General features: G+C 53.9%; 4 protein-coding genes across 4 annotated transcripts; 2 read left to right on the top strand and 2 right to left on the bottom strand.

Annotated features, from left to right (window-relative positions):
- Window positions 1–1,470: 1,470 nt before the first annotated feature.
- On the bottom strand, window positions 1,471–2,317 carry PHACADRAFT_113348 (uncharacterized protein; the record flags this gene model as incomplete). The annotated part of the gene is made up of 3 exons (XM_007391613.1): window positions 1,963–2,317; window positions 1,757–1,914; window positions 1,471–1,699 (listed from the first exon to the last, which is right to left on the bottom strand). Coding segments are annotated over exons 1-3 (615 nt in total), but the record flags the coding sequence as incomplete, so codon positions are not given.
- Window positions 2,318–2,508: 191 nt separating this feature from the next.
- Window positions 2,509–8,494, top strand: PHACADRAFT_205278 (uncharacterized protein). The gene is made up of 8 exons (XM_007391612.1): window positions 2,509–3,619; window positions 3,682–3,830; window positions 3,878–4,929; window positions 4,987–5,092; window positions 5,147–5,343; window positions 5,394–5,440; window positions 5,494–5,516; window positions 5,568–8,494. Exons 1-8 carry the CDS (start codon window positions 3,410–3,412, stop codon window positions 5,698–5,700), a joined length of 1,917 nt encoding a protein of 638 aa, XP_007391674.1. The 5' UTR covers window positions 2,509–3,409; the 3' UTR covers window positions 5,701–8,494.
- Window positions 8,495–9,523: 1,029 nt separating this feature from the next.
- Window positions 9,524–12,758, top strand: PHACADRAFT_169556 (uncharacterized protein; the record flags this gene model as incomplete). Its single annotated transcript, XM_007391611.1, has 8 exons — window positions 9,524–9,696; window positions 9,754–10,058; window positions 10,111–10,315; window positions 10,363–11,320; window positions 11,372–11,499; window positions 11,553–11,740; window positions 11,796–12,079; window positions 12,132–12,758. The coding sequence occupies 8 exons, from the start codon at window positions 9,524–9,526 to the stop codon at window positions 12,507–12,509; spliced, it is 2,619 nt and encodes an 872-aa protein (XP_007391673.1). The 3' UTR covers window positions 12,510–12,758.
- PHACADRAFT_249317 (uncharacterized protein) lies at window positions 12,716–15,075 on the bottom strand. Its single transcript, XM_007391610.1, has 7 exons — window positions 14,806–15,075; window positions 14,198–14,756; window positions 14,055–14,147; window positions 13,470–14,003; window positions 12,907–13,415; window positions 12,793–12,853; window positions 12,716–12,742 (listed from the first exon to the last, which is right to left on the bottom strand). Exons 1-7 carry the CDS (start codon window positions 15,054–15,056, stop codon window positions 12,728–12,730), a joined length of 2,022 nt encoding a protein of 673 aa, XP_007391672.1. The 5' UTR covers window positions 15,057–15,075; the 3' UTR covers window positions 12,716–12,727.
- Window positions 15,076–15,084: the final 9 nt, after the last annotated feature.

The following is a 15,084-nucleotide window of genomic DNA, read 5'->3' as shown; positions in this document are numbered from 1 at the left end:
ATTTCGGTGGAGAAGAACTCTGACGGCATGCCTCCAGTTCATCGACTCGACCTGCTGATGAGCCATGTGCAGGCCCGACTCGGACAGGTAGACAGGTATATCTGGGACCGAAAACATACGTCATCGACATTGATGGAAGGCTGGATAAAATTTTATCGTTCCTGGGCAACTCCCCTTTGCTTCTTCGTACAGAGACATCGGTGCCGCCTTTCCTCCATAGTCGTAGTACGAGCTTACTCTGTCACTGTTGCCCTATATCAAGTAGCCACAGACCGACCATTGCGTTGCATCCGCAGGAGTTCCTGGAAAAAAGGCAATAAGTCACGCAAGCCCTCCGAGATCATGGAAGCGACATACCTTCATCATCGCAGCCGTCTGCGGACTAACTATGGAAGTGTCCACGGCCTTAACGAGAGAAATGTACCGATCCATGTGCTCAGGAATCCCGAAGATACCCTTATATGAGTGTTCCCCAGCGATCGACATGTACACACAAATGAGCTGAATCTGCTGCTCGGTAGGAGTCGCATCCTTGCCGTCGGGAATCAGCCTGTTGAGATATTGGCCGGCAGTACAGGGGTAAAGCCGGTTCGCCACCACGAGTTCACCAATAAAGCGAACTATGGCACGCTCGTGTTCGTGCGCAACAGATAGTGCGTTCACCACGTCGTCGTTAGATGCTTCGAGGATAAGTGAGTGCAGAATACGGTAAGTAGTGCGCGAAAAGCTTGTTGAAGGGACTAGATGCGTACTTCCCGATATTTCCAAGCTTGAGGCTGCAGATTCTATCTTCGAGCGGATATTCTCAATTTCCGTTTTGCATTTGTCGCCAAAACGTTCATAGAAAAGAATTCTTCCATTCACGGTGAACGTATCGCCCTTCCAGACCCTACAAGCCTGGATCTTTGTCGAGACCTTGTGTGAAAGTTGTTCGCTCAATATGGCGCATGCTCGAGTAGATTCCCAGTCACTTGTTGCCTTGGTGAAAATCAGATCAATGACCTGTGTCATGGTAGCAAAATCGCTCTCCTCTTTTGCGAGGTTCATCCATTGGGCCAGTGTGTGCGCCGTGCTGTCGACGTTGGCCGGTGTTAGCTCGTCAAGGAGAGTCATGGCTTCCGCGTGAACTATCGAACGCGGAATTTGTGTCGATATAAGACGGACAATATCCCCGTCGTTGTCGGAGATAAGAGACAGAAGAGTGGGAGTATCGAGCTGCAGATGAACCTCGGAAGGCAGATCCTGCACTCTCGCATCCTCGATGGCGGCCTCGACTGATGATGATTCTACCATGTTTGTGACCCCTGGGATAAGATCGGGCGGTATGAAAGCTGCCGTCTTCGTGGCAGACTTCATGGCGTCAGCGACGCGAGCGGAGATCTCGCTCGCTTCCAACGGCAGTCGTGCGCGGAAGATAGTTTCCCTAACTGACATGACCAGCTCGGCGTCCTCAGCCTGTATCATTCTGATTTCCGCAGCAGTAAGTGGATGAGGGCGCCGGCACAGCGAAACGTATGCCGCTGGGAGCCATTCGGGAATCGAGAGTGAATAACCAAGGACAATCTTCTCGATAGAGCTGGCGATCGGCCCTAGACGTTTAATGGCGAGGCCGCGAATGCCGTTGAAGGACCACTCGGTGGCGAGGCGAAGAACAGCCGACCAATCATCCACAGAAGTGATACTAGGCGAACGATAGGATCTAGGCGACATATGCATATAGGTGGTGATAGTGAAAGTGGCTAGATATGATACATACGTTGAGTACAGGATGGACAGGAAAGCGTCAAAATCGGAGGATTTCTTGTCAGCCAGGTCGAGGGCCTCAGATGACGAGCGATGAGCAAAGATACTTGCGAAGTAGGGCGAGTCTCTAGTGAACAGGTACTGGTGAAGGCAATACCTGAACCCTCCCACCTAAGCAAAAATTAGAAGGTAGTCACGCGAAGGACCAGTGTCGCGCACCAGAAACACAGCTAAACCATCGTCGAAGTAATACTTGGGGTGCTTGCATTCAGCCGGAATCGTCTGAACAACGGAAGGTGCAGAGGCACCGGTCTCTGCCGTCACAGACTCAGGCGCTGCACTTGCCGGCGTGGGTGATGTAGGGGGCGACATCTCGTGTATGTCCGCGAAAGACTCGGTGTCACTGATAGATAATTCGGAAACTTCGGAAGAAGCTTCTGACGGCATGTAACGATGCTTGAGATGTTTGGAGCTGACTCGAAGTATATACAACTGTCCGTCGTCCTGGGCAGCTTCTGGTATGACCAGAGGATAGGAAGACAGGAGATTAGCGTGGGTTGAGGCAGTGATATATAAGGGGCTAGGGCAAGGCATCATGGCACGTGAAACTATTTCTCACATAGGATGACGACCCGCCAATAGCAGCTCGATTCCTTGAACAGGTAATGTCGCTCGGTTTAGGGGCTAACGTCGCAAGTCCAGAGCTTGTGGTCTGGTTTGTTGTGTCGACGATAGCTGGACTTCCTCTAGAACAATCTAAAAGCTAATCCAATCTGACGCTGCGAGAGAGTCTGAGACTCACAGCATGAGCCAACAGACAGGTTGCGCTGAAGTGTCGGAGGATATATACGTCGATGTCGTCTTTCATGCGTCCTCGCAGAAAATGAAGCAGAGGGCGTGACTTTGAGGTTGAATATTGAAAAGTGACGTCGCCGGCCCTCATGCATCTCCAGCATGATGACAGATGCGACCGCGAATGACAAATGGTCCTCAGACAGATCCTGCGATATTTTGAGTTCATGCGTGTTCATCTATGAAACAGCGAGGTAAAGTCGCCGGTGCGAGGCTTGCGCCCGCCGAGCTTGGTGGCGCTTGATCCGACATGTGCCGCCATCGTCTCAGCTGGCATCCCACCAGCCTCATCCTCGCCTCTGTTCTTTTTCACTCCATACTCCTCCTACCGGAATGTCTTTTTCAAAATATACTGGCTCCTACACGTCAAATTGGCAGCGTACAATACCCAGTGGCACCACGCTTACCATAGTTATCGCGCATGTCACCACTCTCGAGTTCGAGTACGAGGCGTCGGATGGCTGAACCTGGTGGATAATTCGCGGAAGACGATGGAGGATGAGGTAGGAGATATGGTGTGGGGAGGTTTATAGAAATATTTAATAGGCTTAACGTGCCGTGCAAGGTACGCCGACTATCGTCTGCCGCTGCCTGTATGCAGCTCATCCGTACCACTGTGTTTTAGTAGTTCAGCATATACATGACCCTGCAAGTCAGTCCGCAGCATCAGTTCTACAGTTCCCAGAACCCAATCAACTCGTGGAACAAGATTGCGGCTAGTGCCGACGAGCATCTGACCAGTTGCGTTGACTGCATGCGGCACATCATTCGCGCTGCGCGGCTTGTGTCTCACCCAGGCTGACCTTGTTCTACGATGGCCCAAAGCGTTATCGAGAATGTTGCCACCGGAGAGTTGGTCGACTATGTCGTTGCGCATGGGCGTAGTCAATACAGCGGCGCTGGCGGCCCATCTGCATGCGGGCTCGCCGCGATGAATTGCGCGAGAGTTGTCCTTCTCAAGGAACGCGCGGGCCTCCGCGGAGACGCACTCCTAGAGGAGATGATGAAGGAGTCCACAGCTGATGTGAGTGTGCTTAGTAGACGTCCGCGCTGCAATGGTCCTTCTCACTAACCTCTTTCGCGCAGGAGGTGCTGAGCGTCTGTGAACACTGGTCGAGTGCTTCGCACCTTGACGTCGAAGATATTACGAAGTCACCCATGTTTAATCGGTCCTTAAACCTTCTAGTGGTAGATTATGGCCAAAGCCGCTACAGTGGCTTCGGGAGGCTGCTAGAGTTAGTCCTTGTGCTTTAAGACGATCGTATGCTCACCTTAAATCCAGGCGCCTCAAGAACGAGAGTATCAGGCAGGGGGGATCTTCCTGTGCGGTCATCACTCGCCCGCCGGAGATCATTGCCTGCTTCTGCATCTACCATCCCAAGGGAGAGTTCTACGTCATATTCGATTCTCATCCACGTCCAGACGTTCATCCAGATAGTGCGGCGTTCATATTCAACAAGTCGGCCTATGCCACAGCGAGGTACCTGTCGAACTTACTCAGTTACGATTCCTCTCTCGTCGCGGACCGGGGCTTCGAATGGCAGGCTCAGCTGCTAGGCAATTTCTCGGGGCATCTATTCGTCGCGCGGACTGACTCAGCGCAAGAAGGGGCGGAATACTGGACCAACGCAACCATGGAAGCAAGTCTCGAGAGTCTCGCACTTCATGCTGACCAGGCGCAGCTAAAGGCCGAGAACGAGTCGTTGAAAGCGGATATCGTGCGGTTACGAGATCAGCTGACCATGCTCCAGAGGCCCCAACGTGCACAAAGTGTCTGGTGGGAGGCGAAAAGGTCGTATCCTGCAGCACATCCTGGCGGCCCGCAGTCTGCGAAGCGAGATAGTCTCATCTCCTCGCTCGTTCATCGGAGCAGCAGCGCCATCACTGTCGCTCGATCATACGCTTCCTCTCTATCTCTTTCGCCGTCCCAGCCACAGCCAAAAGACTACGACGCGGCCTTAGCCGTCGCTTGGACGCCCAGTCGCCAACAACCCCTCGTTATCAAGCCCCCATCCACGGACCCAGGCTGTTATCCTAACGAGGACGGGAAAGCGCGCGAGTCGAACAGCCGGTATGCCGACAATATGGACGACCTCGTATTCGCGCTTGCGCAACAGCGAATGTACGATGAAGAGCTTCATTCGGTGCAAAATTTCACATGCAACATCTGCTTAGACAAGCACTCCGTTGAAGACGTTGCTCAAGTCGATGGTTGCGGACATATGTTCTGTCGAGACTGCATCCGAAGTCACATCTCGTCCCAGATCGCACAACATCTGTATCCCATCGTCTGTCCCCTGTGTAGCGCGACAAAGAGCGAACGAGACCCTACAGGTGCGTCACCAGTTAATCGTCATATACGGGGAGCTCACAAGACAAATACTGTGACAGTGCTCAGCAATGAGTTTGTGCAGCAAACTGGGCTGTCTGAGGAGGAGTTCGCCACTTTTGTGGAGCTGGAGATGGCATCGTTCTCAATTCTAATGCATTGTCGAGGGTGAGCATCTAGCCGCTGTCGGACTTATAAACGATACTAGACTTATCTGTCCAGCTGTGACAAGTCGTTCTTCGTGGTCAGAGACGAGCTCGACAGCGTTGCCGTCATCACATGTCCTCTCCCTGGATGCGGAAAGTCCTGGTGCAAGGCATGTAGTCAGATCATCGACAGCATAGGCCAGACGCATACTTGTGATGGCACGGCGGAGTTCCAGCGGTTAATGGGAACCCAAGGATGGAAGTACTGTCCAGGTAGGAATGAAGCTGCTTATGACTCGGGGCTTCACTTATTACGACCTTAGGTTGCCAAACGCCCGCAGAGAAGATAGAAGGGTGTAATCATCTTAGGGTAAGAACACTTCAGCCTCGGTACATTTTCCCGGTACGCTAAACTGGCTGCAGTGCACGTCTCCAGGCTGCTACACGTGAGTATTGTTGTTCTGCTAAGCCGCCATCAAGTCTCACTGGTTATCTAGGCACTTCTGTTACGTGTGTGGCATGGCTATCATCAGGTCCATCAAGTCAGCGGAGATTGAACGAGCGGTGGCTACGCACTACCAGGGTTGCCAACTGTTCGAAATCATACCTGATGTTAGTGTCCCGCCGTAGCTCTTCATATAACTCTGCAACGCAATGCAAGACCGGAGCACAATATATATTCATTCCATTGCAACTCAGCTTGCTACCTCGACATTGACCTGGAATGCGGAGATTTTATCAACAATCGACCAAAGAGCTCAGTAAGTTTGCGCACATACTCTGATAGTTCGACCGAACGTTGGCGTCCGAGCATTACACCATAGGATGACGCCCCAGCTATCTAACGTTAATCTTTCCAATCCTCGAACCTCAGTCCCATGATAATTCCTGGGGCCTTCGGCATCTCCTTGAATCCAACCCTGGCATAGAACTTCTTCGCCTCCGCGTTTCTGGGGTCCAGCCCGAGGAAAACCGCGTCTAGCCCCTTCTCGTCCCTCAAGGACCGCACCACCTCACCGATGAGCCTCTTTCCCCATCCTTGGCGCTGGTATGCGGGCAAGACATTGATGTGCAAGTGTGCCGGGCTGAACGCGATGCATATATCCGACTCGGCGCTAGTGCTGTGAACACGCGCGATGTACCGCTCGTCGTCCGGCGTGAAGCTGCGCGGCGTGGCGTCGGACTGCAGCTTGTCAGTGGGGGGCGGATACTTCGCTCGGTACGGCGGGAGCCACGTCTCCTGCATGCCGCACTCAAATGCGCGCGTGTCCCACGTACTCAGGCAGTACCCCACGATCTCCCCCGTCCCGCCCTTGTTCGGGTCGACGAGCACGAAGCCGAGGCCCGTGGGGAGATGCACGTACGGCCCCGCGAATATCAGCCCCGGAAGTTCTCTGCACGAGTGCAAACCCTCGGCGGACTTGCCGGCGTCCGCGGTAGCGAGGCAGATGTAGGACAGCGCGGGAGCGTCATCGCGCGTTGCGCGTCGGATGTATGGCGCAGTGGACTTTGGCGGAGACGAGTCAGCTACCATGCTGGCGTTGCGGAGGACTTCGTGAAGGTCGTGCGCGAATGCTTCACATAAGTACCCGTGCACTAGTGCACATATGTAGGTTGGCACGTACAGTATCGATCATTATCGATTATCAGCTGACATAGGCGGACGAGCACTGCGGGTAAACATCGGAAAAAGTGCGAGCCCACTTGGATCTACGATGCAGGCCTGCTAAGCTTCTGTAGTTCACGCTCAGGGATAACGCGAGGGTATAAATTAGGGCAACCAACGGGTGACGGTGCGGTAAGTCTAGTCTAAATATCAGGTACCCAAAGCGTCTTAATTTGAGATCTCAAAGTGGCTAGACCCATACATATATTCTGAAGCCAAAATGTGATTCATACAAAAAGGCGAAACGAGACTTACCGTTACACAAGTGAGTAGTAACCCCATGTTCATTCATCGTCACAGTCCATAGTCAAGTGCGAGTCGAGCGACTCGGACTTCGAAGGCGGGGTCTGTGTCAGCTTGCGCAGAATGGCATTGACCTCCTGCCAGTCCGAGGTCTCCTGGTCCCACGCGACGCTCGTCCCGTCGTGTATATTCCGCAGGTTCGGAAACAGGCCGTGCAAGACCTGTGCCGCGACGGAGTGGTTGCTCACGGGTGTGCTCCGTGCGCCAATGTTCAGTTTCCGCAGCGCCAGGCCCACGCTCCGGTCGTGCGCGCACGCCGCCTCGAGCACGGGCATGTCAAAGCGTGTCGTATCGAGGCTGATTGAGAGCCCTGCGAGATGCGGGCAGTGGTCGCGCAACGCGAGGAGGGCGCTCATCGTCATCCGCGCCGGCGCGAGCTGCACGCCACGGGGCGCCCACGAGCCCTGCACAATCGTCAGCGAGCGCAGCTGTGGCCACGCTTCGGCCATCGCGATGACGCCGCTGTCTTCGAGGTCTGTCTCAAACCGCGCACCATCGAGCGCATTGAGGCTCAGGTTCTGCAGGTTGTTGAGGGAGAAGAGCATCGATATCGTTCGGGTATTGATGCTGCTCTGTCCATGTGGTACTGGCGAAAATATACTGGTCGACGCCGACGCAACACAGACAGTCAGCTCCCGGATGCATCGTTGTTGGGCGATAGCTTTGAAACACTTCTCGACGACGGAGTCGCTCTGCCACATAACGCTGGTGATGCGGAGCTTGTGTAAAGAGGGTGATCCGAGCAAATTAAGGAAGCCCGTAGCAAGATCGAGCTGTTTGACATCTAGGAAGAGTGTCTCCAGTGTGTGAAACCGAGGAGCAGCCGTCAGACTCTCGGATGGGAATGTATTTTCTGTTGGGCTCATGAAAAAGGCGAGGGATAGGTGCTTGAGCGTAGGCATGGCTGCCAAATGTGCAATGTGTTGTTTCTCCAGAGTCATGGATGTAGTGAAATGCTGCAAGTGCTGCAGCTTGCCGAGTAAGGTACCGACTCCGTTACAGGGATCATGGTTTGGGTGCTCTCGCGAGTCGCGGATGGAGATGTGATGAAGATTGGGTGACGTAGATGCAAGCAATGGCATAACTCTTGAAAGCTCCAAAGTATCTATCGGCGTGGTGCCATCTGGACCACCGTCGCAGAAGAGATGAAGCTCTTGTAGTGCCCGTCCGGCAAGGTAGGGGAAACATTCTGTGACGTAGACCTTCCTGCGGTCGTAGTACTCGACGTGCAGCGCACGGAGACCTAAACAGAGCGGCCCTGGAGAGCCACCGGGGCGCCTGCGAACATATCGTGCAAACGCAGCCAAAGCTGCCCACGATACGCGATAGAGGGCCCCCGATTCCGTATAACGTTGGTAACTGAACGTGAGCTTTTGAACCCGATTTGAATATGTATGGATCCTTTGCCAGTGTGCTGGCTGTGGGGTGCCCACTAATTGCTGATATGAACGCGTCAGCAATTCGGGGTCTGTGGTAACGGAACATGCACCTTACCAGGGTCGTTACCTGCACACCGCCGGGTGCTGCTGCCTTCGCTTCCGTCCAGAACTGGCTTGGGAGACACTTGATAAGGGGTGAGACATCATCTAGCTCTCGCCACAATATCTCGAGGGCGGCGTCCTGGAATGCACGACACGTCCGTGCGAGGACAGCCAGCGCACGTGGCTCGCCGAGGGCACAGAACTCGAATATGAGCATCTGAAGTTCAGATATCTGGAAGCATCGATGCATGGTGGGGGAAGGAAAAGTGGGAGGACGGATATGCAGGGCGGGTCTGTGGTATTTGAATGCGTAGGAACAAAGAACTCGGCGTCAAAGTGCCGTGCCATCCCAGGTATTGCGTTTGTGGCGCGGAGCGCGCTACACAGCTTGCACCGCCCATGCTAATACCTGCCAGTGCTGTGCCCGCGGCCGGAGATTATCAGGGATTATACTACTCGACATTCTCAAGTAATATTCTGTCGGAGGCTGACTTGTGCTGCTACTCAAGCTCAAGCTCAAGGGCTGTGACGTCACGGTAGAACGGAATTTTTCTGAATTGGGAGCGCCCGCCTGAGGGTTCAGTCTTCCTACCGGTAAGTCCACTCTTTCCTGTGCTGTACATTAGCCACGTCTCACCCAGGTTATCTTTTGATCTTTTAAGGAACCAGACGCATCGAGTGTACTGAAAAGTACACCATTCCGTCGTTAAGCTCATGCCCGGTTCCTAGTGTGGAGTAGAGGGCGGAAACATTTAAATTACGCCTGCTCAGTGCGATGGAGCGCACCCTATATGCATCCTTGTTCGGCTCGTCGAAGGGCATGGCGATCAGGAGTGGAGGCTGACGTCCATGCCAGCCACGAGCGTATAAAACGATCCGCTCGTCCTCTCGAGAACCGCGAGTTTCCCTCTCTCAACGTTCAACGTTCAACACCGATATCCACGCTGCCAAAATGTGCGTTAATCCCGGCCTCTTGTCTTTGCCGTCGAGCTAATCGGTCGATATGCCAAGGTCCTCACAGGGCATCGGCAGCGCCAACAGCGCCTCGACGGATACTTTCGTCACCGCGCTAGTCTTCAACCTGATCGTCTTCCTGGCAGAGCTCGCAGCTTTCACCCTCATAAGACCCCACTTCCCTGCGATATATCAGCCAAGGACTTATATTCCCACCGAAGGGCAAGTTTCGTCCATCCTGCATTCGCCTTCTCTCCCTTTGACAAGTCGTTCACACAGAATTCAGGCAAAATCGCTCACGGATCGCTGGTTCGCCTGGCCGCTTGCGGTATTCAGGGCTGACTACGAGCTAGTGAAAGAACACAATGGAATGGATGCCTACTTCTTTGTTCGTTTCCTGCGCATGACAGTCAAGATACTACTCCCTATCTGGATACTGTCGTGGATAGTCCTCATGCCTGTGACTTCCGTCAACACTGGTGTCGCTGGGCACTCAGGTCTCGATATCTTCGTCTTTGGCAATATCTCCAATACCGACCAAGCACGATATGCTGCACACATCATAATGGCTTGGCTTTTCACGTGTGAGTGTCCATACGTGCGAATATCCGGAGCATACTAATGGCGGACACCCAGTTTGGATCTGGTGGAATTTGCGTGCCGAGATGCAACACTTTGTTGTTACTCGTCAACGATGGTTAATTGATCCGCGGAACGCAAAGTCGGCGCAAGCCAGCACAGTGCTGATCACGGGCATTCCTCAGAGGTACCTCACAGAGGCTGCGTTGACAGATCTATTCTCGGTCTTACCCGGTGGCGTGCGGAAGGTTTGGCTCAACAGGTGGGCACCTTAGCATTTGCGCGAGCCATATCTCATGGTCAATGTAGGGATCTCAAGGATATGCCGAAGCTCTACGAGCGCCGTCTGAAGGCATGCAACAAGCTCGAATCTGCAGAGACAGCACTGCTGCGCAAAGCGGTCAAACTTCACAACAAACACATCAAGGCGGACGAGAAGGCGGCAAAGAAGGAAGCTAAGAAGGGCAAGAGGCAGTCTACCGACGACCGTCCGCTCACTGACACTTCTACCATCGACACTGAGCGAAACGACATCGACACTTTCGTTCCTCGCAAGAAGCGACCGAGCCACCGTCTTCCGCCGTTCTCGTTTCTGCCATTCTCCCTTCCGCTAATTGGCAAGAAGCTAGACTCAATAGAGTGGGCCCGATCCGAGATTGCAGATACGTCTTCCGCACTCGACGAGCGGCGGAACACCCTTGTCAACGACGTCAGCAAGTCTTCGAGCATGGCTCCCGCTCCATCGAGCAAACCCGATGCGTTGAAGCCGATGTCGGAGGATCAGACATACCCGCCCTCGAACGCTGCGTTCATCCTTTTTAACAACCAGCTCGCAGCGCACCTCGCGGCGCAGGCCCTCACACACCATATGCCGTACCGCATGTCCGCGCACTACATGAACGTCGCGCCTGCAGACGTCATTTGGGGCAACCTCGGCATGAACCCGTACGAATCCCGTGTGCGCGCTGCTATTAGCTGGGCCGCCACTGCCGCACTCATCATCTTCTGGGCCATTCCCGTCGCATTTGTCGGCGCAGTGTCAAACATTCACGCACTGTGCGACACCGCCAGCTGGCTCGCATGGATATGCAATTTGCCCGGTGTCGTCGTCGGCATCATCTCCGGTATCCTTCCCCCGGCACTCCTCGCTGTCCTTATGCTGCTCCTGCCGATTGTGCTCAGGATGCTGAGTCGCTTCGAAGGCACGCCTACGAAGACCGCCATCGAATTGAGCTTGATGACGCGATACTTTTTATTCCAAGTTATCGTGAGTGTTCATGGCTTTAGATCAAGCAGGGCCTCTGACGAAGAGATGTAGCATTCTTTCCTGATTGTCACTCTGGCGTCCGGTATCGTCGCTGCTCTTCCGGGACTTATCAACAACGTCGGCTCTATCCCGACACTCCTGGCCCAAGAATTGCCTAGTGCTTCGAACTTCTTCCTGACGTACGCACCACGATCATTTGAATCACATCTTTATTACTGACTTTCGTCCGCAGGTATATTGTCCTGCAAGGGCTCTCCGGGACGGCCTCCGGCTTCCTGCAGGCGTCGCCCCTAGTGATGTACTATCTGAAGCTCTTCATCCTTGGCAGCACTCCTCGCAGCGTGTACAAGGTCAAATACGGTACTCGAAGCGTCTCATTCGGCACACTGTTCCCTAGCACTACACTACTCGTCGTTATCAGTGAGTCCCGTACCTGAAAAATAAAATGCCATGCTGACTATCGCTCTCAACGTAGCTATCACCTACTCTGTCATTTCCCCCATCATCAACGGTCTTGCGTTCGTCACCTTCTTACTCTTCTATTTCCTCTGGAAGTACCTGTTTCTGTGGCAGCTGGACCAGCCCCGTTCCGGCGACTCTGGCGGCCTCTTCTACCCGCGTGCACTCCAGCACGTCTTCGTCGGCCTGTACTTGCAGCAAATCTGCCTCGCTGCGCTCTTTTTCCTCGCACGCGACGAGAACGGCAAGCCGAGTGCCCTCCCCGAAGGTGTCCTCATGATCATCCTCATCGTGCTCACGGTATGCACCTCTCTTGCATTCTGAACTCGCCATGGTAGCTAACATGACACAGGCCTTCTTCCACCTCACCCTCAACAACTCCTACTGGCCGCTCATCAGTGCAATCCCGCTCAGTCTCGCGGACCAAACGCAGGCTCCCGCAATCCCCCGCGCGCAGGACGCCAAGCGCCCAGGCGAGACGTATACCGACGACGGTGCTGTCGGTGGCCCGGACGAAGACCCCTCGACATACGAGGACTTTGCGCATCCCGCGGCCGTCGAGTCACAGCGCGTCGTGTGGATTCCGCGCGATAAGCTTGGATTGTTTGCGATGGAGGAGCGCGAGGACAGGGCGCATGGTATTGAGGTTAGTGATCAGGGGGCGCGAATGGACGCGAAAGGGCATGTTGATATCGAAGGGCCGCCACCTGGGGAGAACGTGCGGGTATAGTTTGCCCATTTTTCGTGTGCTAGGAACTCGATATCACAAATTTTGACTTTGTATCATACACGATTCCCTTGTCATAACGATACCTTGTAACGTAGTAATCATCAGTGAGTGTAGGTTTACGCGCATCTGGCTCATGTCCCGAACAAATCTCAACAAGCAAGGAGCAATTTGATCGACTACAACTTATGGTACACAGGAGGAAAGGTAGAATACAACATTTATTTGCGGTAGAACTGAGGAAGTGGTCAGAACAGCTAATCACAGCAGAGTGATGGAGGCTTACGTTGCGCCTAAAGTTAAACCAAAGCGAGAGGCATCCACGGTCAAAGCTGCTTCGGAAACCACTGCACCAACCACAGTCAGCATCATATAAGCATAAATAGATCTAGAGATGTACCGTTTGTGCGAGAACTCCCACTCGCGATTGACAATCCTAAAAGCGATGTCCTCGTATGGCGGGCCAGCACTGAACTGCAGGATGACCGTCTCATCGTTGCCGGGTTCCTTGATAATCCTGTAAGTCGGCGCCTTAGACTTATCGATGAGGTCCGGATAGAAGATGTTGAATTTGTATCCCTGCACGACCTTCGGCGGCGGGTTGTCTGTGTCGTAGTGCGTCTGGTTGTACTTATTCCACTCGTATCCGGTGTGCACGCGGTTGAAGTACCGTGGCTTGCGGGGTCGGTACTTGTCCTCCCAGTTGTAGCTCGTAGGGTTCGGCAGGCTCTCCTCAACATTGAAGAGCTCTTCTTCTTCGTCGAGCTCGCGCTCTGCTTCGGCGCGATACAATGCTTCGGACGCGAGGTCGGCGTTGCTTGCAGTCTCGCCTGTCTCTTGCGTCTCGACGATTGGTTGGGCTGTGCGTGGGACGAATCTCGAAGAGGCGACAGAGCGGCGTTGGGCAAGCTATGGGGATTGTTCAGCAGGGACCGCACGACAGGTAACGAAAACACCACTCACCAATATACGCAAGTCCTCAAGCTCAGTAACAATGTCGATTTGGCGTTCCTCGTATGGAAGTTTGGTGATATCAATGAGGTGTGGGCTCATCGACCTGTCGTACGGCTCCTGATCCTCGGCAGGTTCGTTAACTTGCTCCGCGTTCTCGGTGACAGCGTTTGGCCGCTCGCCACGAGCAGCAGAGCGTGCGACACCTGCGAGGAGCTCCTCCTGCGCCTGCAGGGCCTCGTCCCGCTGACGCTTGCGCAGCTGCTCGAGTCTGTTGCGTACAACAACCTCGTGCAGATTCTTCAGCTTCGCCTTCGCCTTCCAGACAAGCAGCTTCTTGAGTAGACTCTCCCAGTACTCGAAGTCAATTGGCTCGCCGCTCGTGAGTTTTGTCTGAATAGACTTTTGCAGTGCGACAAGGTGATCGTAGGACTTGCCCTGAAGGAGAGCGGTAATATCAGTTTCTACGGCAGCTGCAACCTCTACTCCAAGCCGCTCGTTTTGCTTGATGCGGTCTAGCTGATCTTTGATCACGACCATCATGTTCTGTTACACAGTTAGCATGTCGTTCGCTTTTGAATTCGAGTATCGGCTTACCGTCCAGAACTCGATGTTGACTTCTGACTTCTCCAAACTTAAGTAACGCTCAATATCGTCGTGAAGTTCCTCTACTTGGGTAGGCGTAAGGTTCTGCAACTCTGTGAGTCGTGAGATACTGGAGGCAGGGCAGAATGACGTACCTCCAGGATATTATATGGTTCATCCAGGTCGATTTCGAGCTCTTCGTCATTGACGTCATCATCCTCGCTGTCGGTGGGAGGGTTGACATAGCGCAGGTTGAGAGAAAGAAAGTCAATCGCTTTTGCACGCTTTTCCTTGATTCTAACAGTTGCCCGGACTCGCTCCTGTTCGAGCTCAAAGTCGCCCTCCTTTGACAGCCACTCTGACATTTGGGCAGACTCGGCCAGCCGCTGCATCCTAATCTCCTCCTCTTCCCTGATCCTCTGCTCAGCCTCCCGCTCCGCACGCCGTCTATTGAGTCTTTCCAGTTCGTCTTTCGCTTCTTGTCGGCGTATGGCGTCACGGCGTGCGGCTTCGGCAGCGGATAGACCTTGTTTGCGTTCTTTTTCGTTCTTCTTGTGCCAACGGAATTGCTGCCCGAGATTAACATCGTGGAAGGGGTTGTCGGTTGCGCTGTACACGCTGAGCTCGGCAACCTGGCGTGCTTCGTCCTCCTCTTTGATGCGCTTCTTCTCTAGCTTTCTGAGCCTACGCTCCTCAGACTTGTCGCGCTTTCGTCTACGGTACTGTCAGAGACAAAGACGTGCACAGCAGGCGAAAGACATACCTCTTCCTGTCCGAGTCTCGACTGCCACTTCTGTCCCTCTGCCGTCTCGAAGGCTCGCCATCTCTATCTCTACTCCTCGACCTGCTTTTCGACCTGTGCCGCCTGCGGCTCCCGTGCTCGCCATCGCTGTCGTCGTATCGCCTGTCGCGCTTGCTTCTCTCTCCCGACCTCGACCTGTAGCGGTCTCTCTGTTTGTCCCGGTCACGGTCTCGAGCTTGCGGCGATGCTGAACGCGAGCGGTGTCTTACCATGTTACTACGTGTGCTGCTGAACGTCGTA

Source organism: Phanerochaete carnosa, assembly GCF_000300595.1.
Source record: "Phanerochaete carnosa HHB-10118-sp unplaced genomic scaffold PHACAscaffold_2, whole genome shotgun sequence".
Classification (NCBI taxonomy): Eukaryota; Fungi; Basidiomycota; class Agaricomycetes; order Polyporales; family Phanerochaetaceae; genus Phanerochaete; species Phanerochaete carnosa.
This window is presented reverse-complemented; position numbering and strand designations above follow the sequence as displayed.